This window comes from Oryctolagus cuniculus, chromosome 20 (genome assembly GCF_051225735.1).
Source record: "Oryctolagus cuniculus isolate XC-2025 breed Fujian yellow rabbit chromosome 20, ASM5122573v1, whole genome shotgun sequence".
Taxonomy (NCBI): domain Eukaryota; kingdom Metazoa; phylum Chordata; class Mammalia; order Lagomorpha; family Leporidae; genus Oryctolagus; species Oryctolagus cuniculus.
The window spans coordinates 22,251,329-22,274,555 of record NC_142886.1 but is presented as its reverse complement, the minus strand read 5'-3'; the positions used below and the strand labels follow the sequence as shown (position 1 = coordinate 22,274,555).

Genomic DNA, 23,227 nt, shown 5'->3' with positions numbered 1-23,227 from the left:
ACCAAATAGCCAGAGATGGGCCAGGATAACACTAGGAACCAGGAACTCAACCCACGTCCCTCACGGGTGACAGGGATCCAAGTACTGAACCATTACTGTTGCCTCCTGGTACACACATTAGCAGGAAGCTTTATCCAAAGCAGAGGACTCAAATTAGGCACCACAATGGGCATGCAGTTACACCAAGCACCAACTTAACCACTACGCCACACGCCCAAACAATAACTGCTTTAAAAATAAATTAACCTCACTAGTGATCAAGGAAATGAAACCTTTTTTTGGCCTATAAGAAATGTCCAAAAATAAAGTGTCAATAATAAAAGTATTCAAGAGAATGTTAAACTACACAGTCTTAAACACACCATCAGTTGTGTCTTTTAAAATTTACACAGTAGTTAAAAATCAGTCTCTGTAATGGCTTTTTGTGCCTATGGGAATCAATTGGTGGTCGTGGTCAGTTTCCACAAAACCACCCTGACCACACACAGACATGTTTGTGGTCTCATTTCCTGAGGAGTGAGGAAAAGGAACTGCAACATATGATTCAGTGCCTGGAGCATAACACAAGGCCATGAACACAGAGGGTCTTCACTGTTCTACCTAATGCTACACAAGATGAATTGGATCCTCACCTCAATAGAACCTCTACTTTGCATAGTTACCAGACATTCGCTTATTTATAAAACATTTGTGGAACCCCCTAATCTACAATCCTTGCCTTCAGGGTGTGCTAAGACTGGTTGTGAACCAATGCATCCCACAGAGTGTTGTGCAGGGAGATGGATCGGTGGTGGGAGAGCTACACCTCTGACAAGGAAAAGGTTGCAAAGGCTTCTCAAGCCTGCAGTACAGGCGGGAGTTTGCCAAGTGGGCGAGAGAGGAAAGAAGACCAACACAGCCCCAGGCAGGAGCAGAACGCACAGAAGCCCTCCCAACTTGACCTGAATGTGGCTTTCCATATCGCACCCTGCTCACTGCCTCTCCCTCCACAGGGACACCTCCCAGTGCAGAGATACACCACTTCTCCAGCTGGCTCTCGGCCCTCCTATGCCAATGAGAGGCCAGCTGGAGAAAGAGACCCACAGAGCCAGCCACAGGGGAAATTGATGCCACTTACACTAAGCCACTGCAGCTTTTAGTCATAAATGTGATAAACATCTCTGGACAACGAAGGAAAACCAACAGCATGAGCCAGAGAAACAGGAGAGGCCGAACAGAAAAGTGAGAAGATAGAGATCACTCTTGAAAGACATTAACATGTTTTCATCAACACCAATAGAAACAATGAGTTCTTGGGGATTAAAAACATGATTGCTAAAAACAAAACCCAGTGAGAAGATCAGATAACAGAGCACACAGAGCTACATATAATTCCTTGTTCAGAAGACAAAACTAATGGAGAATGGAACAAAATTAAGTGCAATTATCAGGGCCAGTGCTGTGGTGTAGCAGGCTAAGCCTCTGCCTGCTGCGTTAGCATCCCACATGGGCATCACTTCATGTCCCTGCTGCTCCACTTCCAATCCAGCTCTCTGCTGGGGCCTGGGAAAGCAGCAGAAGATGGCCCAAGTCCTGAGGTCCCTGCACCTGTGTGGGAGACCCAGCACAAGCTCCTGGCTCCTAGCTTCAGATCGGCCTAGCTCTGGCCATTGCCACCATTTGGGGAATAAACCAGCAGACTGAAGACCTTTCTCATTCTCTCTCTTTCTCTGTCTGTAACTCTACCTCTCAAATAAATAAAAAAAAATTTTTTTAAAGTGCAGTTACATAAGAAAAAAAAAATGGATGATTAATCCAGGAGTCCAACCTTCCATCTAATGGAGTTCTAGGCAGAAGGGAAGAAGATATTGTAGAAGACTTAATTTTTTTTTAAAGGAGGAAAAAAATAATTCAACAGCTTCTCATCCACCTCAGTAGCACTAAATGAAGACTAAATAAGAAGGGGAACTGTCAGTTTTTGCTTTCTCCAGGAACCGCATCTGGGACAAAGCAGATGTTCACTATTATTCAAATGGCTGGATAACTGAATAAATAAGTCAATGAATATACAAGCTGATTTTTTAAAACTACTGCAAAAATATGCAGAGCACTCTTGTCAACACTAAACTGGAAGATACTTGCGCGTATGTAAGATATAGAAAGATAGAAGTGGAATGATTCACATGAGGGGAGAGTCTCCTTTCTGCACCCTGCAGTGTTAACATTCCCACTCAATTTTTTTTTTGAGGCCGCTGATTAGAAAGGACATACATTTCTCATGCTGATAACACAGAACAGGAAACTAAAGATGAAAGTGGAAGCCAATGTGTCAATAATAATGACAGCTGTACAGCTGCTCATGAAATGTTTCTGAGATTTGCAGGAATTCCAGGAAAACAACACATACAACACAGCTGTCCTCAGGAGAGCAGGCAGGCATGTGGCAGCTCCCCGCAAATAATTTCAGGCACCCAGTTCTAAAATACCTTTCTCATATGACGCTTTCAAAGGGGCAGATGAATGACATAATAGGGCAATGTTGATCACCAGTTTTATTGTAAAACAAACCCCATTTCTGGATGATTGGATCTTGAAAAGATGACCTGGTAGAAAGTCAAATAAAGTTTCAGCTGGCATGGCCTTCAGACAGTCTATCTTAATTTTAAGAATAAACAGAAGTTGAAGCACACGCCCTCAACTGACACTATGAAAGCCCCAATGCCTTCAAGGGCAGGGACATGGACATCACAGGAAAGGAGGGAGAGGATGTTGTTTCCAAAGGAGCCAGTGTGAAAAACCACAATATGGCATGCTTGTCGCTGGGAGTCCCGAGAAGATACCGAGAGAGCAGCAAAACATACACCTCGGTCAGCTCCTCAAGAAAACACAAAGGCCCCCAAGACTCCCTGACACGAAACATTTACTATCAATTAAAGAACTCCCTCTAAATTAATCATACAGAGTCTGTGGGGTCTCGGTAAAACAAGGAGTTATAATACATGTATAAACACTATGTGTTTCGGCAGAAGCTGCTGGCTCAAGAGCACAGAGCACAACACAGTCCCAGAGCACAGATGGGCTGACGCTGGAGCTCACCACCTACCTGAAGCACACAACTCTGCACATCAGAAACCAGACTTGAAGGCCATCCTTACAGCACTCTCGGCTTCCAACATGACCATTAACACTTTTCTCAAGCACAGTTCTGTTATAAACTAAGTCAGCCCAGGTCTGAGAAACAGGCTGAGCTCCCCGGAGCTGCCTGAGCAATCTACCCCATCCTGCCTCCTCTGTTTATTGGGCTTCCTGCTTCCCCTTGGGCAAGCCACTTCATCTGTTTCTTTCTATCTAAAATGGAAGTAATAATTCTTAAAGTTTTAAAAATTTTTATTTATTTGAAAGTCAGAGAGAGGTCTTCTCATTGCTGGTTCACTCCCCAGATGTTCACAACAGCTGGGGCTAGGCCAGGCCAAAGCCAGGAGCCAGAAATGTGACCTGGGTCTCCTAAGCAGGTGGCAGAGACCCCATTACTTAAGTCATCACCACTACCTCCCACGGTACACAGTACCAGGAAGCTGAAATCAGGAGCAGGCCTGTGACTCAAACTCAAGCACTTCAGTACAGGGTACAGGTGCCCCTAGCAGCATCTTAACCACTGGGCCACATGCTCAGACTTCTAGACTGTAAATGCTGGAATAGTGACTTAACCTCTCAAATATTTGGTTTCTTAACCCATAACCTGGAAATCACTCTCCTTATCACCTCACACACTCTTGGGAGAGTGGTATACGTGTTCTACATGCTTTGGGCAAGAGTTCTTTAAAGATAAAAAACATGTACGGGATGCATTTGAGCTCAGGTTGTTTGCATGAACAGCATCTGAGTGGTTTCTCCACTGCAAACAAGAGGACAAGCTCATATCAAGAACTAAGGTCAAGCCATTTACTAATGATGAAGTGCAAAGATACCTGCAACAGCACACCTGCAGCGCAGCAGGGTTAATTATTTTATTTTTTTTTATTATTTTTTTTATTTTTGACAGGCAGAGTGGACAGTGAGAGAGAGAGACAGAGAGAGAAAGGTCTTCCTTTGCCGTTGGTTCACCCTCCAATGGCCGCCGCTGCAGCCGGCGCACCGCACTGATCCGATGGCAGGAGCCAGGATCCAGGTGCTTTTCCTGGTCTCCCATGGGGTGCAGGGCCCAAGCACCTGGGCCATCCTCCACTGCACTCCCTGGCCATAGCAGAGAGCTGGCCTGGAAGAGGGGCAACCGGGACAGAATCCGGCGCCCCAACCGGGACTAGAACCCGGTGTGCCGGCGCCGCAAGGTGGAGGATTAGCCTATTGAGCCACGGCGCCGGCCTATTTTTTTTTTTTTTTTTAAGATTTATTTATTCACTTGAAAGTCAGAGATACAGAAAGGCAGAGGCAGAGAGAGGTCTTCCATCTGCTGATTCACTCCCCAAATGGCTGCAACGGCCAGAGCTAGGCAGAACTGAAGCCAGAAGCCAGGAGCCAAGAGCTTACACTGGGTCTCCTACGTGGGAGCAGGGGCCCAAGGACTTGGGCCATCTTCTACTGCTTTCCCAGACCATAAGCAGGGAGCTGGATTGGAAGTGGAGGAGCCAGAACACAAACTGGCAGGTGGTGGCTTTAACCTACTGCGCCACAGCACTGGCCCCCAAGCAGAGTTAATTTATCATCCAAGGCTTTACATCTGTACATGTTCCTATCTCATTCATTAAAAAACACTTACATACACAAGAACTCCTGGAAAAAAAAGTTGATCTTCCATGGAAAAAACGTGTATTTCATTAAAAATTATTCTGGAGCAGTGTGGCTTTGAACAACAGTTTATCTGTTATATCAGATGATGTGTAAAGATGATGTGGCTGTTTGGTTCTCGATCTAGATAATTTTCCTTTTCAGTTCTACTTTCTGGTGTTCTGCATTTATTAGAAAACTCAATAAAACTTAGAATGGCTACTCAATGATGCTGATTTGAAAAACAGCCCTTTGATAGCAAAATGGAGATTCTACTGGGGTGCTAAAGCTGACAGGAAGGAAAAGGAAGTTAAGTGTGATATTCTAAAGGAATGACGTTAAAGATGGCTGATGACCAGAGAGTGAGAAGCAAAGCAGTTCAACAGCAATGGAAATCCAAGTGGTCTTCTCAAACAATCCTGGGGCCCAGCATATGATCAACCTCATCTGTGTTTCTGCACGCAGGGAAGCATCCCCGTGAATACGCGAGTGTGCTGGGGCTGGGGTGGGGACAGGTGCCAAGTGTAGGAGCAGGAAGGAGAACAGTTACAAGGACCATCTTGGTGGTTTAGAGTTAGCAGGATAAGCAGGTGCACAAGCATTGATCCTCCCTCTCTTAAGGAGCAGAAAATGTTTCCAGACGTTCCTCAGACCATGCTGGCAGTTTGTCCAGGCCACTGGGCAAGAGAGGAATGCCCTCACTTATCACGGCATCCTAGCGTGCATACAGCAAGCCTGTCTACACTGCTGACCAATGCAGCAGCAAACACAACTGCCAGAGCAACTCGTGGGCTCCACTGTCTTCACAAACGGGATTCAGGGAGAAAGTGCCTCAAAGGCGACTGTACTCTCAACGCAAACTGGGAAAGTCTGGTGTGGCCACAGAAAGGAAGATCAGTGATGGCTAGGAAAGAATCCCTCCTCGAAAGCCACGGCAACATTAGCATTCTGTGGCTTTGTTATTTTCCACATGCTTTTCCACATTTCCTGGCTACTTTGACTATGGCGACTATCTAAATAAAAACTAAACTCACGTCTGCAGTGATCTGAACGTTACCCTCCTGACTAGTCTGGGTCTCTCTACCCACAGTGACAGGTTCACCCCAGGATCCCACGAAGTCTGCCCAAGACACAAAGTAGTATCACTACAAACACCTGCTGTATTACGACTGCCGCTTCATTCTGGGTGAGTCTCGACATGAGCACACACACTAGCAAGCTGGCAGAGCAGCGGGCAGGAGGAAGGACAGACGGAAAGTCCTCAGTAACATGTTGTTTATTTAATGAGCACAAACGACGGAGCGCTCTGCTGGCCCAGCCTTTTCCAGCAATGGACTTTGCTTCCATGTAGGAGTCAAATATCCTCTAAAGTCTACATGTGCAAAGTAATGAAGTTTACAAAAACAGCACACTATTAAAAAGGGGTCACAGCTCTATCAGCTGAAAAGGACTGAACTTTACCTAGAATTTTGGTCATTGAGTGTACTTCAGTAAATTTTGTTTTCTCTTGGAGACTTAGCCACAATCAAGTTAGGAACGCATTCAACAGCAGAATGGAAGCTATGTGGTGATGAAGAGGCTGCCTTGACAGCCAGGTCAGTGACCCTACAGGTCGGTGCTAGAGGATGAACACATCTGACCTGACATGCTTTAAGGTTCCGAGCAAGCAAAATGAGTTAGTGCAGCAATTTCAGTGAATCTAAGTCGTAGACTGAAAGTTACAAAATAGAACCTTTGGACTACTCAGGCTGACTATTCCTTATCCAAAAACACTAAGGACCATAAGCATTCTGGATTTGGGTTATTTTTCAGAATAGGTCCCATGTCTAAATAAGCAGTTCATTTATGCCTCATATATATATACCTTACACACATACCCTGAAGGTGACTTTCTATAGAATTTTTAGTCATTCTGTACACAAAACAAATGTATTATTTGTTTTATGTATGTGGAATTTTCCACTTTTAACATCGTGTTAGCACTCAAAAGCTTTCAGATTTTAGAATATTTTGGATGAGAAATATATTAAAAAATACCGATAACATATATGTTTTTAAAACATACAGGGGCCTGCATTGTGGGATAGTGGGCTAAGCCTCCACCTGCAGTGCCAGCATCCCATATGGGCTCCGGTTCTAGTCCTAGCTGCTCCTCTTCCGATCCAGCTCTCTGCTGTGGCCTGGGAAAGCAGTGGCAGATGGCCCAAGTTTTTGGGTCCCTTCACCTGCATGGGAGACCAGGTAGAAGCTCCTGGCTGGATCAGCCCAGCTCTGGTTGCGGACATCTGAGGAATGAACCAGCAGATCGAAGACCTCTCTCTCTGTGTCTCCCTCTCTGTCTGTACCTTCACCTTTCAAATAAATAAATAAAATCTAAAACCAAAAAACAACAACACCACTGTCATACTTGAACAGGCTTAATTTCTGCTTCAACTGATACCATTCAGGGTTACAATTTTTGATACACTTTTACATTGTGACAAATGACCTGCCCAAATTGAAAATTCTAAATGATGTGGCCCAAGAAGAGCTAGCTTAGCAGGCACCTGTGTTCGAGGTTCCTGGATTAACCAATACGGACCACTCCCTCTCTAATCCACACTGATCAATGTCCATGGGCATGAGCAGGCTAGTGGGCAACCTTGTGCCCCCACCAACTGGATTTCACAAGGACAGTCAGCTGTGTCTCCCTACACCTTTATGCCAGGTAACTTGTTACTTTAATTATGAAACTGAATTATTTTGAAAGCAATACTGAAAGCTTTGGAAAGACTTGCCGGTGTCCATACTTTAGCTCTTATGCTTGAGACTAATAATACAGTGTGGAATCAAACAAGTAGAATGCTGTCAGAGAAAACCCTCTGGCCTCAGCAGGTAGTAAATGTATTTTTAATATGTTCTAATGAAATACTTAATGAGATATTTCAGATATGCATATATTTTAACATCTCTGCTATTTAACCAGTAATGTCAATTAGCCAGTTCCCATTGTGTTGGGTATAATGCTATGTCCCATACTTCAAATTAGCAATTACTGGATTAGTGGCTTTTAAATGTATGAAATTTTATAAATGATCAGAATTCCTCTAGAATCTAGGTGTTCTCCTTTCCACTTCACCTTTCTGAAAGGTAAACACTTTAAGTAAGCGAGTCTCTCCCTCTAGTCTTCCAGAGTAGATCTGAGGAACAGAGAGGAAGAGCACAGCTCTCTCTCCTCAGACCAAGGGTGGATCCTTGACCTAACAGGTGCTGGATACAAGGCAGCATATCACCTAAGTGCCAGTTTTCTCCTCTGGAAAATGGGATTAGCAACTGCCTACTTACCTCATGGGCATCAAGAGGCTGAGCTGAGAAAATGTGCATCACATTAAATGCTTAGTACAGAGCCTGCTATGTAAGTGCTCAAAAATGTTCCTTACAACATTATGATATTTCCTAATAGGAAAACAGCCCACATGCTACATAAGCAGGCCCGTGACTGGTATGTTCTCTCTCATGTTTAACGCTTGCAAGAAAGACTGCCTCCCCTATACACTGCTCAGACACACCTACAGAAAACTTCCCGGAGTACAGTAAAGCAGAGACTCTCAGCCAGACACAATGTTACCTCCTAAAGGACATCTGGCAACACCTGGCGACATTTTAGGCTGTCACAACCCAGAGGAAGGGGAGAAGATGCTGGCATATAGGGGGCTGAGGTCAGGGATGCTGGGAAACATCCCACAATGCACCAGACAACCTCCCACCCCATCCCAACAAAGGAAAGAATTAGCTGGTCCCACACCCCATGTTGGTGAGGCTGAAAAACTCTGTAGCTGGCAGGACAGTGTAATAGAGATGTGGTTTCTAAAATCTGAATCCAGAGCCTTGCTGTGACAAAATTAAGTATCATACTGTTTAAAATGAAATAAAGATTTTCATTATCATATTAATTCCAGGACTTGTGCCATAGATATTTAGAAATGAGACAAGATTCTTCCAGTCAGTAAACCTTCCAGAATGAGGTCCATCATGTAACAATCTTAAGATAAATTGTATTCTAAAGTGAACAATGTCATAAAGCTATAATGAATACCAGATGTAAAACTAAACTTCATCAGATGAATAAATCTAAATAACATGCAAACCCCTCAAACAATAAGTGGGAAATCAAAACACTGCTGGAGTCATTTGCAGTCAGGGAGCCTCTTGCCAAGGCCTCGGTACCTGACTGCAGAGATGACGGAGCTAACTAATGGACCACAGTGGACACCCTTCCATGGGGATCAACCTGTTTCCCAGACTGCAGACTTGGATGACTTAAACTCGTCCCTCATTAATCATGCTACATAAAGCAATTAGGAAGCTCTTCAACAATTCACTTACACTATTCACTTTTCAATAAAGTACAAGTGCCTTTCTTCAAAGCATGAGATGAAACTGTGAAGTAGCACACCAAGTATATATACATTTAAGGAGATACACACACACACACACACTCCCCAGCTCCCCTAGAGAAACCAGAAAGGAAGCAGCCAACATGTTATGAGTCCTCTTCTCTTTGGTGCCTTTTCTACTCAAACTAAAGACCTAGGTTTCATTCTTGACTCTTAAAATAATTGGCTCTGTGCCTTTATAAATCATGTAATTCATTCTCACAGAAAGCCTGTAAAATGGATTGGAAGCATACTGTAGTGCCCTGTTACTGAGAAGAACACTGAGGCCGCAAGGGAAGAATTCTGTACTAAGAACAAAAGTGCTCCAATATGAAAGGGAGCATTAAAATTGTCTTTGCAACTTTGATCAAAAAAGCCTTACAGTATTTTCAACTTCATGCATTTATGCCTAAAAGTAATATAGCAAATCTATACAAAGACTATATCTTTACTAACTACATCAAGTTTTTTATTCAAAATTAATATTTAATATACAAGACAGCTGTATATTTGAAAGGGGAAAGTAACTCAAATACTACACAAAGAAATAAATTATAGCAAACAGCCATTTAATTACTTGACCATAAGAAATCAAAAGGATTCATGCAAACAGTAACACCACACTGCTGAAAATCGTAATATACAGTATATCTACTATTTTCCCAGAGAGGATCTCCACTCACCCTTCTGGTAGAAAAATTTCCTGTAATAGTATGCGCCGAGATCCACGTGTTCCACGATGTACCTTTTCACTCGATCCAGATGCAACAGTAGGTTCTCCTTGGGCACTTCAAGCACTGCCACTCCCGCGTTTGTGCAGTGGGGGCTGAGGGCAGACTCGAAGGCACTTTCACACCCACTGAAGGAGCTGGGACTGGACTTAGACAGGCTGATCTTCCTTTCCCCTTCACCACCTATCTCATTCCGAAAGTAAGGACAGCTCATGACAAGGTCATTGCTTTTATCATCCCCCTGGTCCATGCTGAGGCTTCCTTTGGAGTTCAGATCCTCGGTGCTGCCCATTGGGGAGCTAAAACTGGCTGAATGGGACAAAGGCCCAGAGACCAAGGATGCCACGGCGGCTGCCGAGGCTCCTGTGGTGGTGTTTCTCCTCTTAATGACGTTGTGCCTGTTCACAATGGCCTCGTTCAAATCAAACAGTATGCTCTGGACATCATAGTGGGCAAAGCACTTTGGACACGTCCAGGGCCTGACGGAGTCTTCCGACCGGTTGTCCTCAAGGTCGGAGGACTTTCCAAGTTCATCACCTTTGGCGTTGCGTAACTTACGAAAAATGGATGAGTCTCCAGTTTCAGACTTAGAACGTCGCTTGAGTGGTTTTTCCCTTTCCTTAAAAAGCCTGAGGCTCTCTCTCTGTGAGATGGGTCCGTCTATAACATCCAAAGAAAAGCCAGAACCTTTGCCCCCACCGGCGATGAGAAAGTCACTGAGCTTGGTCGGGGTTGGACCTCGGTCAGATTTGTCATCTTTGTAGCCCTTTAACAAATCAAAAAAACTGTCTCCGGATGTCCCCTGCTTGTCAATTGAAGATGTGCTACCATATTCCCTGTGCAGTGATGGCCCACTCTTGTATGTGGGTGAGATACATTCATCAAAGCTGTCCACGTCAAGCTCACTTATGGTAATGTCGCTATTGCTCCGCTGCCGGATTCTGCGAAGAGCTTTCCTAGGCGAGCTGGGGTAGGCTTCAGGCATCAGGAATCGGGAGTCCATGCTCTCCGCCGGCCTCGCCTTGCTCTTCAGCGTGTTCTGTATGCTCTTCAGCATGGCTGAGTCACTGGAGTTGAGGCTCACAGAGCTTCCCTGGCTCACGGGACTGCTTTTGGAGGACAGGCTCTCAAGGCAACTGGAGGTTTCTATTTCCTGGCTAGAACGGCTCGATTCTTTTACGTTTTCCTTTCGCGGGGGCCAATCTGCAATCCTTGCCCTGACCCCCATCTTTGGGACTCCAGGGGTCGAGGTTATATGATGTGAGCCTTCGCTCCGGGGAGGCCCCACGGGAGCCATGACTGATGATCCTAAGCTGCCATTTTGGGACCGGAAGCGCCGCATGTAGAAGTCATCGGTGTGGACTTTGGGGGCGCCATCTGAGCCGACAATGGAGGCCCTGTCAGTGGCCACAGGCCTTTCCGTCTGTGACCGCTTCAGGCTGGTCATGATGTCAACGCGATCAGACTGAAATCCCTGCAGAAAGGACCATCACGTCTGCTCTTTTAACGTGCGCTTCCCTCTGGGACAACGGCTTCCAGAAAATATAACAGTGGCATGAGATCTGATTTTTTTCATTTAAAAGGAAAAATGACACCTTATTTTCAAATGACTGAAAATGCAGATCTTCAGAACACTGTAATCCACAGAGCTCCTTCGCTTCACTTCAGGAGATGGCTTTCTTTCAGAAGAAACTGAACAGAACTTGTCTTACTGGGACTCTGTGACTGGCATGATCCCATGCTTTCTCTAAAACAGAAAAGGACAGTGTGCATTAACCCTTGATAAATACATCTAAAAATAAATATGCAACTGCAGGGGCCAGACACAGGCAAATTAAGAGACTCACTAACAGACTGTGGCTCACAATTCACAATCCTTATCTTTAGTGAAGAAGATTTGAAGGGAAGGACAATTATTTAGTAAAACCCATCACTTCCATTAAAAAAAAAAAAAACACTTAACATGAATACTTCAGTTTAATTGAGCTGAGCTGCTTCACAGAACAGGGGATAAAGGTTTCTACCCCAGGAGCAGAGTTTGGCTCCAATGATCTCTAACAAAGGTGAGAAGTTTGAGACACAACCAAATGACTCAGGTAATCAGAGCAACACAGTTAGGTTTCTGACAAAACTAAAAATTGAAAAATCATTGTACTGAATATGCTGCCACATTCACTTTGTAAGTTCTTCCACATTTCAAAATCAATGCTTGTTTTCTCTTTCCTTACAAAGGCTTCACATAGTTGGCAAGACAAATACAGCAGAAGGAAAATAAACAGGGTTTCCCCGGAGCCATTCTATCCATTGGCACTCGTCTGCACCTCCCTGTACTTTCTTACTTACCCCGACGGGAAGATCTCAGGATGAATCCGGCACGAACCACCATCTCTTCCCAAGCTCTCCTGAGCGTCATCTACTCTTAAAGCTGCAAGTGTTTCCTAATTAACAAAATGCCTGCATTTCCTTGAGCACTGCAGCCGGCTCCACCACATCAGTGCTAATTTACGAAGAGTGCGGAAGCAAAATGCTGCTGGGGAGCCCTTGCCATGTTCCCCAGGGGTCACAGAGAACTGTGACCATCCTTCCAGGTGACGGGCAGGGACGCCAACTTCCTCACCAGCATGGCAGGCTGGAGGCGGCAGGCAGGGATTCTGAGTACAAAATCCTGCACGGTTGCGTACATCCTGAAAAGACAGGCAGACGATCCTTCTCCAAAACTCCACACATTACACAAGAGGTGGCCTTTAAATTCTTGCCAAATGCGTGCTTGGAAAGATGACAGGGTGGCATTGTCTACAAATCACACTCTGACACCAAGGAGGACCCGGCTGGCTGCACTCTCCGCTCAACGTAACAAGCACTTACTTCCACAATAATTAAGCATCTCGCCTGCCGGCTTCCTGCCTCCAAGGCAGCCGCTTTCATTCCTCTTGCAGCACGCAGCATCATTTTAGAGGACTTGCTGCTATTTAAAGGCTGGAACATTCCGGGGTGTTTGCCTGCAGAATGCAGGGCCAGGCAAGCGCTGTGGAGCTCGCGCAGTCTGGGGATGCGCAGTCAGATAAATGCCAACTGTTTTGCCCCACCCTTCTTCCTCATCTTTTGTGGCATATGTAATGGTTGTGGAGCACAACCTAAAGGAACCTGCTTTTGGAGCTTTCGAGATACTTCTACCATCAGATTGTTATGGTTGCCTTTTACATTCCAGAACTCTGCACCCTCCAATTCCTACTGTAAACCTTCAAGTGGAATAACTGCTAACTGTTGCTTATAGCAACAGTGAGGGATGACAGCCCATGTGGCCACAGCCAAGGCCCAAATGCCCTTCATAAGATGGAAAAAAACACAAGCAACTGAGCCAAAACGCACACCTGCCCAGCTCAGAAAAAACAACAACAACAACAACAACAAAAACCCGCAACTGACTGCTTCAAAGAATACTTTATACACTACCATAAAGCATAATTCAAGAGAGTTCTTATAAACACCAGATGCTTTCACCATTTCTCATAACATCACAGAAATCCAAATCAATTCTCTATCTGGAAGGCCCACACCCTGAGCCCATCAAGATAAAAACTGTTTCTTGCCACCCCGTATTTGCGTTAGGAAATGGTTTACTGTAGAATTGTCCTTCTTGGGATATGTGAAGTTATGTGAACTGAAAGCCAGTAGAAAACAGAACAGGTAAAAGTGACTTAGAAAGGCTCAATCTTCACCATCAGTATTTCTCTTCTAAACCATCTCTTATGCTTCCTGTATTTTAATAGTTTTTTTTTAAATATTCATTTTTAAATAACAGGTTCTTAGCAACTTAAATGTCACTACTCCTATTACATCTTGACTATAACAACAATTCGGTGTTTTCTATTCATTTTAAAACACAGATGGGCCACTGGGAACTGGGAAGTGAGAGGCCACAGCTGAATGATGGGTAAAAGTGGATGGGGTCCACAGTGGGCAACTAAATTCATTAACACATTTTCCAGTCACAAGGGTCATCCTTCCTGTATGTTTCCCCTCTCTCTCTTGCTCTCCGCATCTTTGTTTATAGCACCAACCTGTCTGAGGTGTGATGGAAACACTGGCACTGACCAGCAGAGGACAGAAATACTCATACATGCTTTGCACGTATTGTACAACTGGCAGAAAATAAACATGTCCATCCATGTGTGTCACATTATAACAGATCAGTAACACCTTAGAACCTAGTGCTTAGGGTTAACTTAAATAGCAAACATGCTGCAAATGATTAGCAAGTCTCTTAAATACCAGCAAACCTGACTGAGCATCATTAAATATGGTAAAAAGCAGCAGAATTAAACAGAAGAGCAATACTAATTTACAGCATGTCACCTCCATCTGTTGAAAGAGCAGTGCACATAAAAAACTTCCTCGTTCCATGTTTAATTTTACAGTCCAAGGTGGATCCACTGGGCCAGAACAGGAATCCCATCTACAAAGGCTGCAGCTTAAATTCTACTGGCAAAAATCTTCTCATCACTCAAGGTCTACCACAGAGGAATTCACTGCCATTTTTCTGATAATGCTACCCTTCCTCCTCACTCCTAAATCATACCTACCACTCTGCATTCTCTTCTGAGCACAGGCCACACAACTGGTACTAGGAACATTTAAGGAATCAGTCTCTTTCTCAGGGGCATCTCGAGGTATAGGGAGACGCAGGCAGGTAAACAGCTCTTTTAGAAGAATTGCTGGGCCAGTGCTGTGGCACAACAGGATAAAGCCCCCATCTGTAGCATCGGCACCCCATATAGGTGCCAGTTGGAGTCCTGGCTGTTCCTCTTCCAATCCATCTCCCTGCAATGGCCTGGGAAAGCAGCAGGAAATGGCTCAAGGCCTTGGGCCTCTGCACCCACGTGGGAGGCCCAGAAGAAGCGTCTGGCTTCAGCTCCAGATGTTGCAGCCATCTGGGGTGTGAACCAACAGATGGAAGACCTTTTTCTCTCTCTGCCTCTGCCTCTCTGTAACTCTGCCTTTCAAATAAATAAATAAATATTTTATTTTTTAAAAAAGATTGAGGATATAGATAGTAGAACTGCCTCATGGTAAGATTCAAGTCCCCAGGAGTGCTGAAGGAGGAACCCTTGTCACTCTAGCTCTGGAAGCATCTGTGCACTGCACACTGGCCTCCTTCTACACCCTCTCTCCCTTCCTCTGTGATATACATGGTCTCCTCATTTGCTCTTGTCTTTCTTTTTGCCTGGTACTCAGTATCATTGGTTATCTCCATTTAAAAGTTGGTGACCCCAGGGTTTACCTGGTTTACTTCTCATACATTTTTTCCTTAATTTTCAGAAGGAAATATGAAGAGTTTTGCTATTAGGATATATGTGAGCACAGGGTGCATGATGGTGAGCAGCAGGCATGCAAACACTGGAGTAAACATCTTACTACAGACAGCAGGGTACTAGCCCGGCTACATCACAGCTGTCTGTGCAGCTGAATAAAGATAGAATAGTGAAACTGTAGAGGGGATATGTGCACAGTAACCAGTACCTGTCTGGTGGCATTACAGGTGCCTGCGGCTTTAAATATCATCTGTGTTGTTACCCCCTCATCCCTACCCATGACCTTCACCCCAAATTCCAGATACAATATAAACAGGTGCTCATTTGATATATTCCTTATTTACCTAGTTTCTACAATAAGTGAACAAGAAGAAAAATGGAAAAAATTCATTTTTTAAGAAATCAGTGAGAAGTAAGGAAGTGAAGACAATAAATAATTCAAGGAACTCGATGAATGTGGCATAGGAAACTTTCTTTGTGCCAAGGGCATAAAGAGCACTTTACTGCTTACACGTGAGGACATGGGAAGGGGCTGGGTGAGGGGATGTGCTCCACAGCACATCCACCAGAAAAGATGCAGTGCCCCCCATCATGTACCTCCAGCTTCCAAGACGGGGTGCTGTCAGACTTCTGGCCTCAAACCAGGGCCAGCTCCCAACCACTCAAAGACCTCTAAACGCTAGAGATAAGTAACATTAAAATATCTATGAAAACTTCCCTAGAAAGATTTTTGAAGCTGTGCACGTATAGAATGTCTGTAAATATTCCTATTTCAGGACATAACAGGAGACTTGATTCTAAAACAAAGGTGCGGTTGCCCCTCTTCCAGGCCAGCTCTCTGCTGTGGCCAGGGAGTGCAGTGGAGGATGGCCCAGGTGCTTGGGCCCTGCACCCCATGGGAGACCAGGAAAAGCACCTGGCTCCTGGCTCCTGCCATTGGATCAGCGCGGTGCGCCGGCCGCAGCGTGCCGGCCGCAGCGCGCTGGCCGCAGCGGCCATTGGAGGGTAAACCAACGGCAAAGGAAGACCTTTCTCTCTGTCTCTCTCTCACTGTCCACTCTGCCTGTCAAAAAATAAAAAATAAATTAAAAAAATTAAAAAAAAAAAAAACAACAAAGGTGCAACGTTACAGTGCTTCGTTACAAGATTCACCAAGATCACCAGCCAAGGGCCACTGCTGTCTCTGCAGGAGCTCCACCTGGCTGTCCTGCAGCTCACTCCCGTTTTGCAGAGGTAGTATCTCAGACAGATACGCCCTCAGAATGGAATTACATCAGATGGAATTACTGATGAGCAGTGAAATGATTCAGTAACTGGCACAATAAAGGGAAACAGAAATACATGTGAATATTTATCTCTTCCATTTAAATGGCAAATTTACACAACAGGCAATTAATAAAATGCCAAAGGGCCAGGTTTGAGGTGCTTAAAGTAGGAAGGTAAAAGGCAGAAAGAGAGGCAGGCACTGTGGCAAAGCGATGAAGTAGCTGCCAGAGACACCCACATCCCAGATGAGAGTGCTTGGCGCTGCTTCCTGCCCTGCTTGATGCTGATGCTCACCCTTGGCTCTAGCAGAGGAAGGCTCAGGTGAGTCTCTGCCACCCACAGGGGAGACTAGGCCTGAATTCCAGGCTCCTAGCCCAGCCCTGGCTGTTGAGGGCCCTTAGGGAGTGAACTTGCAGAAGGAAGATCTCTGTCAATAAAAATAAAGTTTTTTAAAAGGTGGTAGGTGAAAAGATAAAGGTGAATTAGAATTACTAAACACAGACCCTAAGGTTGCAAATGTGACAAATTAACATATTAAAGGCAAAGAGGAACAGACGTGTGGTGAGCAGTAAGAGAGCTGGTAAGATGCCCGAGTCCCATATTGGGGTGCCTGGCTTTGATTTCCAGTCTGGCTCCTGACTCCAGATCCTGGGAGGCAGTGGTGGTGGCTCAAGGAATTAAGTTCCTCCCACCCATGTGGGAGACCTGGATTGAGTTCCTGGCTCTTGGCTTCAGCCATGGCTCCAGTTCTTGCCAGTACAGATACCTGGGAAATGAATTTACAGATGGAAGAGTGTTCCTTGGCTCAATCTCTCTCTGTCTCTTCCTCACAAATAATTTTTTTAAAATGCTATGAAGGACACTTGGCTAATCCTCCACCTGCGGCGCTGGCACCCGAGGTTCTAGTCCCTGTTGGTGCACCGGATTCTGTTCTGGTTGCTCCTCTTTCAGTCCAGCTCTCTGCTGTGGCCCGGGAAGGCAGTGGAGGATGGCCCAAGCGCTTGGGCACCTGTACCCGCAGAGGAGACCAGGAGGAAGCACCTGGCTCCTGGCTTCGGATAGGCACAGCACCGACAATAGCGGCCATTTGGGGTGTGAACCAACGGAAGGAAGACCTTTCTCTCTGTCTCTAACTCTGCCTATCAAAAGAAAAATGCTATGAAGGAAAAGAAACCAGAGTTCACCAGCTTATCCAAACACTGAGACTTTTCTATGCTGGATACTACAGTATCAAGAGATCAAACCAGACAAATGAAACAAATGAGCTTTTACACACTACTTTGTACATTAATAATCTGTTATAGTGCATTTAAAAACTTAATCACCAATACTGTAAACCATGATCTACAACTGAACAGCTCATTATCAAATATGACCTAGTATTACACAACCTATTGCCAAATACAATCTGGGGAAAGGGGAATGTGAGAAACAGAGTTTGGGTCACAACTGGTAAACATCTAGTACACAGGGGCAATGCGTGCCAATTTTTTTCCCATACTGTGTTCAAATTCTTCAAGTTATTAATCCACAAAGAATTTCATAATTTAATAAGACAGGAGCACACTCTGTGTGTGTGTGTGTATGTGTGACCTTTATTAGGTCATAACACATGTTAAAAATACACCTTAAAAATAAACACCATGAGGTAGGAATTTGTCACAGTGGTTAACTCAGCACTTGAGACACCTCCATTCTACATCAGAGTGCCAGGTTTGCATTGTGCTTCCCCACTTCTGGTCCAGCTTCCTGCTCATGTGCACCCTGGGAGGCCACAAATGATGGCTCAAGCACTTGGGTTTCTGCCACCCAGAATGAGTGTCAGCTCCTGGCTTTGGGCTATGGAAGGTTTTAGGGAGTGAGCCAGCTGATGGAAAATCTCTAACCATCTGTTTCTCTCTCTCAAGTAAGAATAAAACTAAAAATCTAGTTTAAAAAGTAAGTGTGTCATTGTAAAAATTAAAAGAAAAGATAAGAAAGGAAGAAGGGAGTAAGAAAGGAGGATGGTAATGTGGGAAGGAGGGAGGGTATGGGGGAAGTACCACTATGCTACTAAATCTATGCATAAGAAACATGTGAAACTTGTTCACCTTATATAAATTTTAAAAAGGTAAAAAAAATAAAGGAAATTCACCAAAGGATTATGATGTTTGTGTTTAGATAGCTGGAATAATGTTGGGATTTTTTTTTTCCTGTCTGTCATTTTTTTCTTAAATGAGCATGTTACCTTCAAAATTAGAAACAAAACTCTGAGAAAAGAAACCCATCATTCTGGGGCCAGTGCTGTGGTGTAGTGGGTAAAGCCGGCCACCTGCAGTGCTGGCATCCATATGAGTACTGGTTTGAGTCCCAGCTGCTCCACTTCCGATCCAGCTCTCTTCTATGGCCTGGGAAAGCAGTATAAGATGGACCAAGTCCTTGGTCCCCTGCACCCACATGGGACACCCAGAAGGCGCTCCTGGTTCCTGGCTTCGAATCAGCACAACTCCAGCCATTGTGGTCATCTGGGGTGTAAACCAGTGGATAGAAAATCTATCTCACTCTCTCTGCCTCTCTGTAACTCTACTGTAACTCTACTTTCAAATAAATAAATAAATCTTAAAAAAAAAAAAAAAAAAAAAAAAAAGGTCCGGCACTGTGGCTCACTTGGCTAATCCTTCACCTGTGGCGCTGGCACCCGGGGTTCTAGTCCCTGTTGGTGCACCGGATTCTGTCCCGGTTGCTCCTCTTCAGGTCCAGCTCTCTGCTGTGGCCCGGGAAGTCGGTGGAGAATGGCCCAGGCCCTTGGGCCCTGTACCCGCAGAGGAGACCAGGAGGAAGCACCCGGCTCCTGGCTTCATATCAGCACAACGCACCAGCCGCAGTGCGCCGGCCATAGCGGCCATTGAGGGGCTGAACCAAGGGAAGGAAGACCTTTCTCTCTGTCTCTAACTCTGCCTGTCAAAAAAAAAAAAAAAAAAAAAAAGAAGAAGAAGAAGAAGAAGAAAAGAAATAAAAAAGAAACCCAGCATTCTGTTGCTAAAAAGTAAAGTGTGATCTGGGAATGCAATATGACCCCCTTGAATACTAACTACCTGCCTACATCAATCTCCATTCAATTTGCCAAATAAGCCAAAATTCAACAAGTGCCAGGCCCCTTCCAGGGAGCTGCTCTTGTGTTAAACCTCCTAATTAAAATGAAATCAAAGAATGTCCCTCAAAACACAGAGCACTCAGGATGATACGATTAGCAGTATCGGCAGTATTTATGGGACTGGAATCATTACTTCATAAAGATAACTGACATAGCTGCTCACAGTCCCTCATTCACAGATGTGTTTTTTGTTTACATTCAGTGCTGACATCCAAGTACCCCATCTCCGCTCAAGACTGCAGTGACCAAGCAGCAGCAGGTGAGGCTGCCCTGGCAAAGCACAGCTTGCTATCCCTGCTTATCCCTTCCTGAGCTGCATCCACGTCCCCCTGGGCATTCTCCCCTTTTCACTACCCTCTTCGCACAGAGATTTAGGCTAAATGTGAGGACCATCACCATGTGAGTTCCCGGACCCACACTCTGGAGGGCACACCTGAGGTGCTAGGGGCATCGAAGGCTCAAGGCACGGAAACTGCATCCGTGCCTGGGAGGAAGGGAGAGTCTGGTGGAACAGACATTCTCCGGGGCAAGAAGGAAAAAGATGTGTGCTCTGTATGATTGCATTTGCACAAGATAAACCAGGAAAATTGCCTCTGATCCACATAAAATGAGCTCTGCAAGAGCCCAATGCAGATTCCCCATCGTTATGATGGTGTAATAGGTTGCCCCCATGGACTGCTTTAGCTGGTCTCTGTCAGTGACACAGAGGGAACATTTCCACCCTAGACCCTGTCGTCTAACTGGAAAAGGAGCAGTGTGCAGGAAACTAGGGGCCTCCTGCATCAGAGGTAGGAAGCACGGTCACATAAGGCTTTATCAAGGATAGCAAGGTTTTCTCATATGAGTATTAAGTTCCAAAATGAATTTAAGAAAGTGCAACTGAAAACACACATTTAAATTTAGTTTAGGAAAAGATCTGAAAAGTAGTGTCAATGAGAACCAATGGGTGGATATAAAGTTCCTTCAATTAATATCCAAATCATCAATCATGTAATTAATATTCATATCAACAGTGACCCACTCAGCAATTTTAAAACGCCATCAAGGGCCAAGACGGAGAAGAAAAACATAAACATATGAAGTCTTTCCAGATTGCCTTAGCATTTCCTTAAGACACACACTGCAGATAGTTCACATGCCTGCTCCGCTTTACCCTCCCTTGTCAGCACAACTCTCCCTAGGGAGGCCTCCAAGAAAGCAGGACTCGTTCTGACACATGCTCATTCTCTACTCCCAAGCAGCCCAGGGTAATTATATCCATTTTATGAAGAAACAGCGCAGAGAGGTCAATGATGGACATGCCCCAAGCCATAAAGCTATGTAGGGAGCGTATGACACAAATGGCTCACTGTGGCAACACAAGCTCTGTCTCCATGAGTGCTGGGCAGGCGGTTAAAGAATTTAGGGCAGAAACACAATTTAGAAAATTCATTATGAGAAAGGTACCTCCTTCTTTGAAGACCTGTTCTTTCCACTGAGATCTCACTCACAGAGCTCTTTTGCCAGAGTGTCTTGGCTTTCCATGCCTGAAATACTCTCATGGGCTTTTCAGCCAGATCTGAATGCCTTTAGGGCTGATTCTGAGGCCAGAGTGCTATTTAGGGCATCTGCCCTAAATAATAAATAATAAATCTGAAGGGAGGAGAGAACCTCCACTTTGACTATGACCTTGTCTAAACAAGATAAGAGTCGGAGAACTCAAGGGGCTTCCATAGCCTTGGAAACTCATGACTGGAGCATAGGGAGATTACTGATGCCATAGACAGGAGTGTCAATTGGTAAAGTCAACAACAGGAGTCACTGTGCACTTACTCCTCATGTAGGATCTCTGTCCTTAATGTGCTGTGCATTGAGATTTAATGCTATAACGAGTACTCAAATAATATATTTCACTTTGTGTTTCTATGGGGGTGCAAACTGTTGAAATCTTTACTTAATGCATACTAAACTGATCCTCTGTAAAAAAAAAAAAAAAAAAAAAAGAAAAGAAACTATCAACTCCCAACTTGACTCTCACTGGGATTAAACATGACAATAGGTCTGATCTGATTTCATCATCATTAAAAAAAATCATCTATTATTTTTCACTTTATGTTTCTGTGTGGGAGCAAACTGTTGAAATCCTTACTTAATGTATACTAAGCTGATCTTCTGTATATTAAGATAATCGAAAATGAATCTTGATGTGAATGGAAGGGGAGAGGGAGTGGGAAAGGGGAGGGTTGTGGGTGGGAGGGACGGTATGGGGGGGAAGCCATAGTAATCCATTATTCGTACTTTGGAAACGTATATTCATTAAATAAAAGTTAAAAAAAAAAAAAAAAAGAAAATTCATTATGAAAGAAGTAACACCTCCCACCCGAGTTGCATTTCTGAACCTCACCCCAGCCATTCATCTCTAGCATCTAGCAGAAAGGCATCCACTGGGAGAAAGCAGATTAATTCATAGTTAACTCTTTTTGTTTTTCAAGATGTATTTATTTATTTATTTATTTGAGTTGGAGAGGGAGAGACAGAAACAGAAAGACACATCAGCACACACATACATACACAGAGATCTACCATCCATTGGTTCACTCCCCAAATAGCCACAAAGGCCAGAGCTGGGCCAGGCTGACACCAGGAGGCTGTAACTTCCATTTGGGTCTCCCATGTGGGTACAGAGGCCCAAGCACTGTTGCATTCCCAGGTACGTTAGCAGGGAGCTGGACTGGAAATGGAGCAGCCGGGACTCAGAGTTGCAGGAGGTGTTTTAACCTGCTGCATCACGAAGCTTGCCTGAGAGTTAACTCTATAAATGCTATCGTGGGTGTGGGCATTTGGCACAGTGCTGAAGAAGCCACTGGAAAGCCTGCCACCCGGATCAGAGTGCCTGGGTTCCAGTGCCAACTCCACTCCTGATTTCAGCTTCCTGCTCATGTGCATTCTGGGAGACAGCAGTGACGACTCAAGTAGCTGAGTCCCTGCTACCCAAGTGGGAGAACCAAGTTGAGCTCCAGGCTTCTGGCTTCAGCCCAGCCCAGACTTAGCTGTGGTGGGCATTTGGGGGAGTGAACCAGCAAATGGAACACCTCACTGTCTCTCTGCCTTTTAAATAAAATGAAACAAAAAATTTTAAACACTGTAGTGGTTTCTCAATCACCACATCATTACTGTTTGCTTTGGGCCTGGAATTCAGGACTAGCTGTGAAGTGTCCCTGAGATGCTTCCTTTTCACCCTAACAGAGGGTAACAGGACAGTCCCAGGCAAACCACTGGGACATAAAGCTGCACCTGGCAGCTGAGCCTGAATGGAGAATTCAATGTTCAGAAACTAACTGAATTATTATAGGGAGTACTTGTCTGAGCCTGCCATTTTCCACATGTGGTATCCCAGGGCCAGACACTCTGAGTTCACCAAAGGCAAACGCTGGAGAGCGGGGCCTGCACTTGAAGCCACGTTCCCTGACTCCTCGCCTGCCTGAGACCCAGGAGGCTCCTCCTGAACAGACTTTCTCAGTCATCTGCTGCCATCGGCTGTAACCACAGTTACGTAGCAGGCACTGCACCACCTCCTCGACTCCCTGCATGGACACCTGATCTTCTGCGGGCTGCATGTCAAGATCCTGAAGCTCAGAAGACACAGGA

At 44.9% G+C, this 23,227-nt stretch overlaps 1 protein-coding gene across 35 annotated transcripts in view; it reads right to left on the bottom strand.

The window, feature by feature from the left end:
• SIPA1L1 (signal induced proliferation associated 1 like 1) overlaps window positions 1-23,227 on the bottom strand; it is a 437,830-nt gene that overhangs the window by 143,384 nt on the left and 271,219 nt on the right. For 34 of the 35 annotated variants that reach the window (XM_089322259.1, XM_051826282.3, XM_089322258.1 and 31 more), the window contains one exon: window positions 9,842-11,636. In XM_089322259.1, the coding sequence (XP_089178385.1) occupies window positions 9,842-11,336 (1,495 nt within the window). In that variant the 5' untranslated portion in view covers window positions 11,337-11,636. Of the gene's footprint in view, window positions 1-9,841; window positions 11,637-12,232; window positions 12,720-23,227 lie in introns of those variants that run through there. The other variant, XM_051826286.3, reaches the window with a different exon arrangement.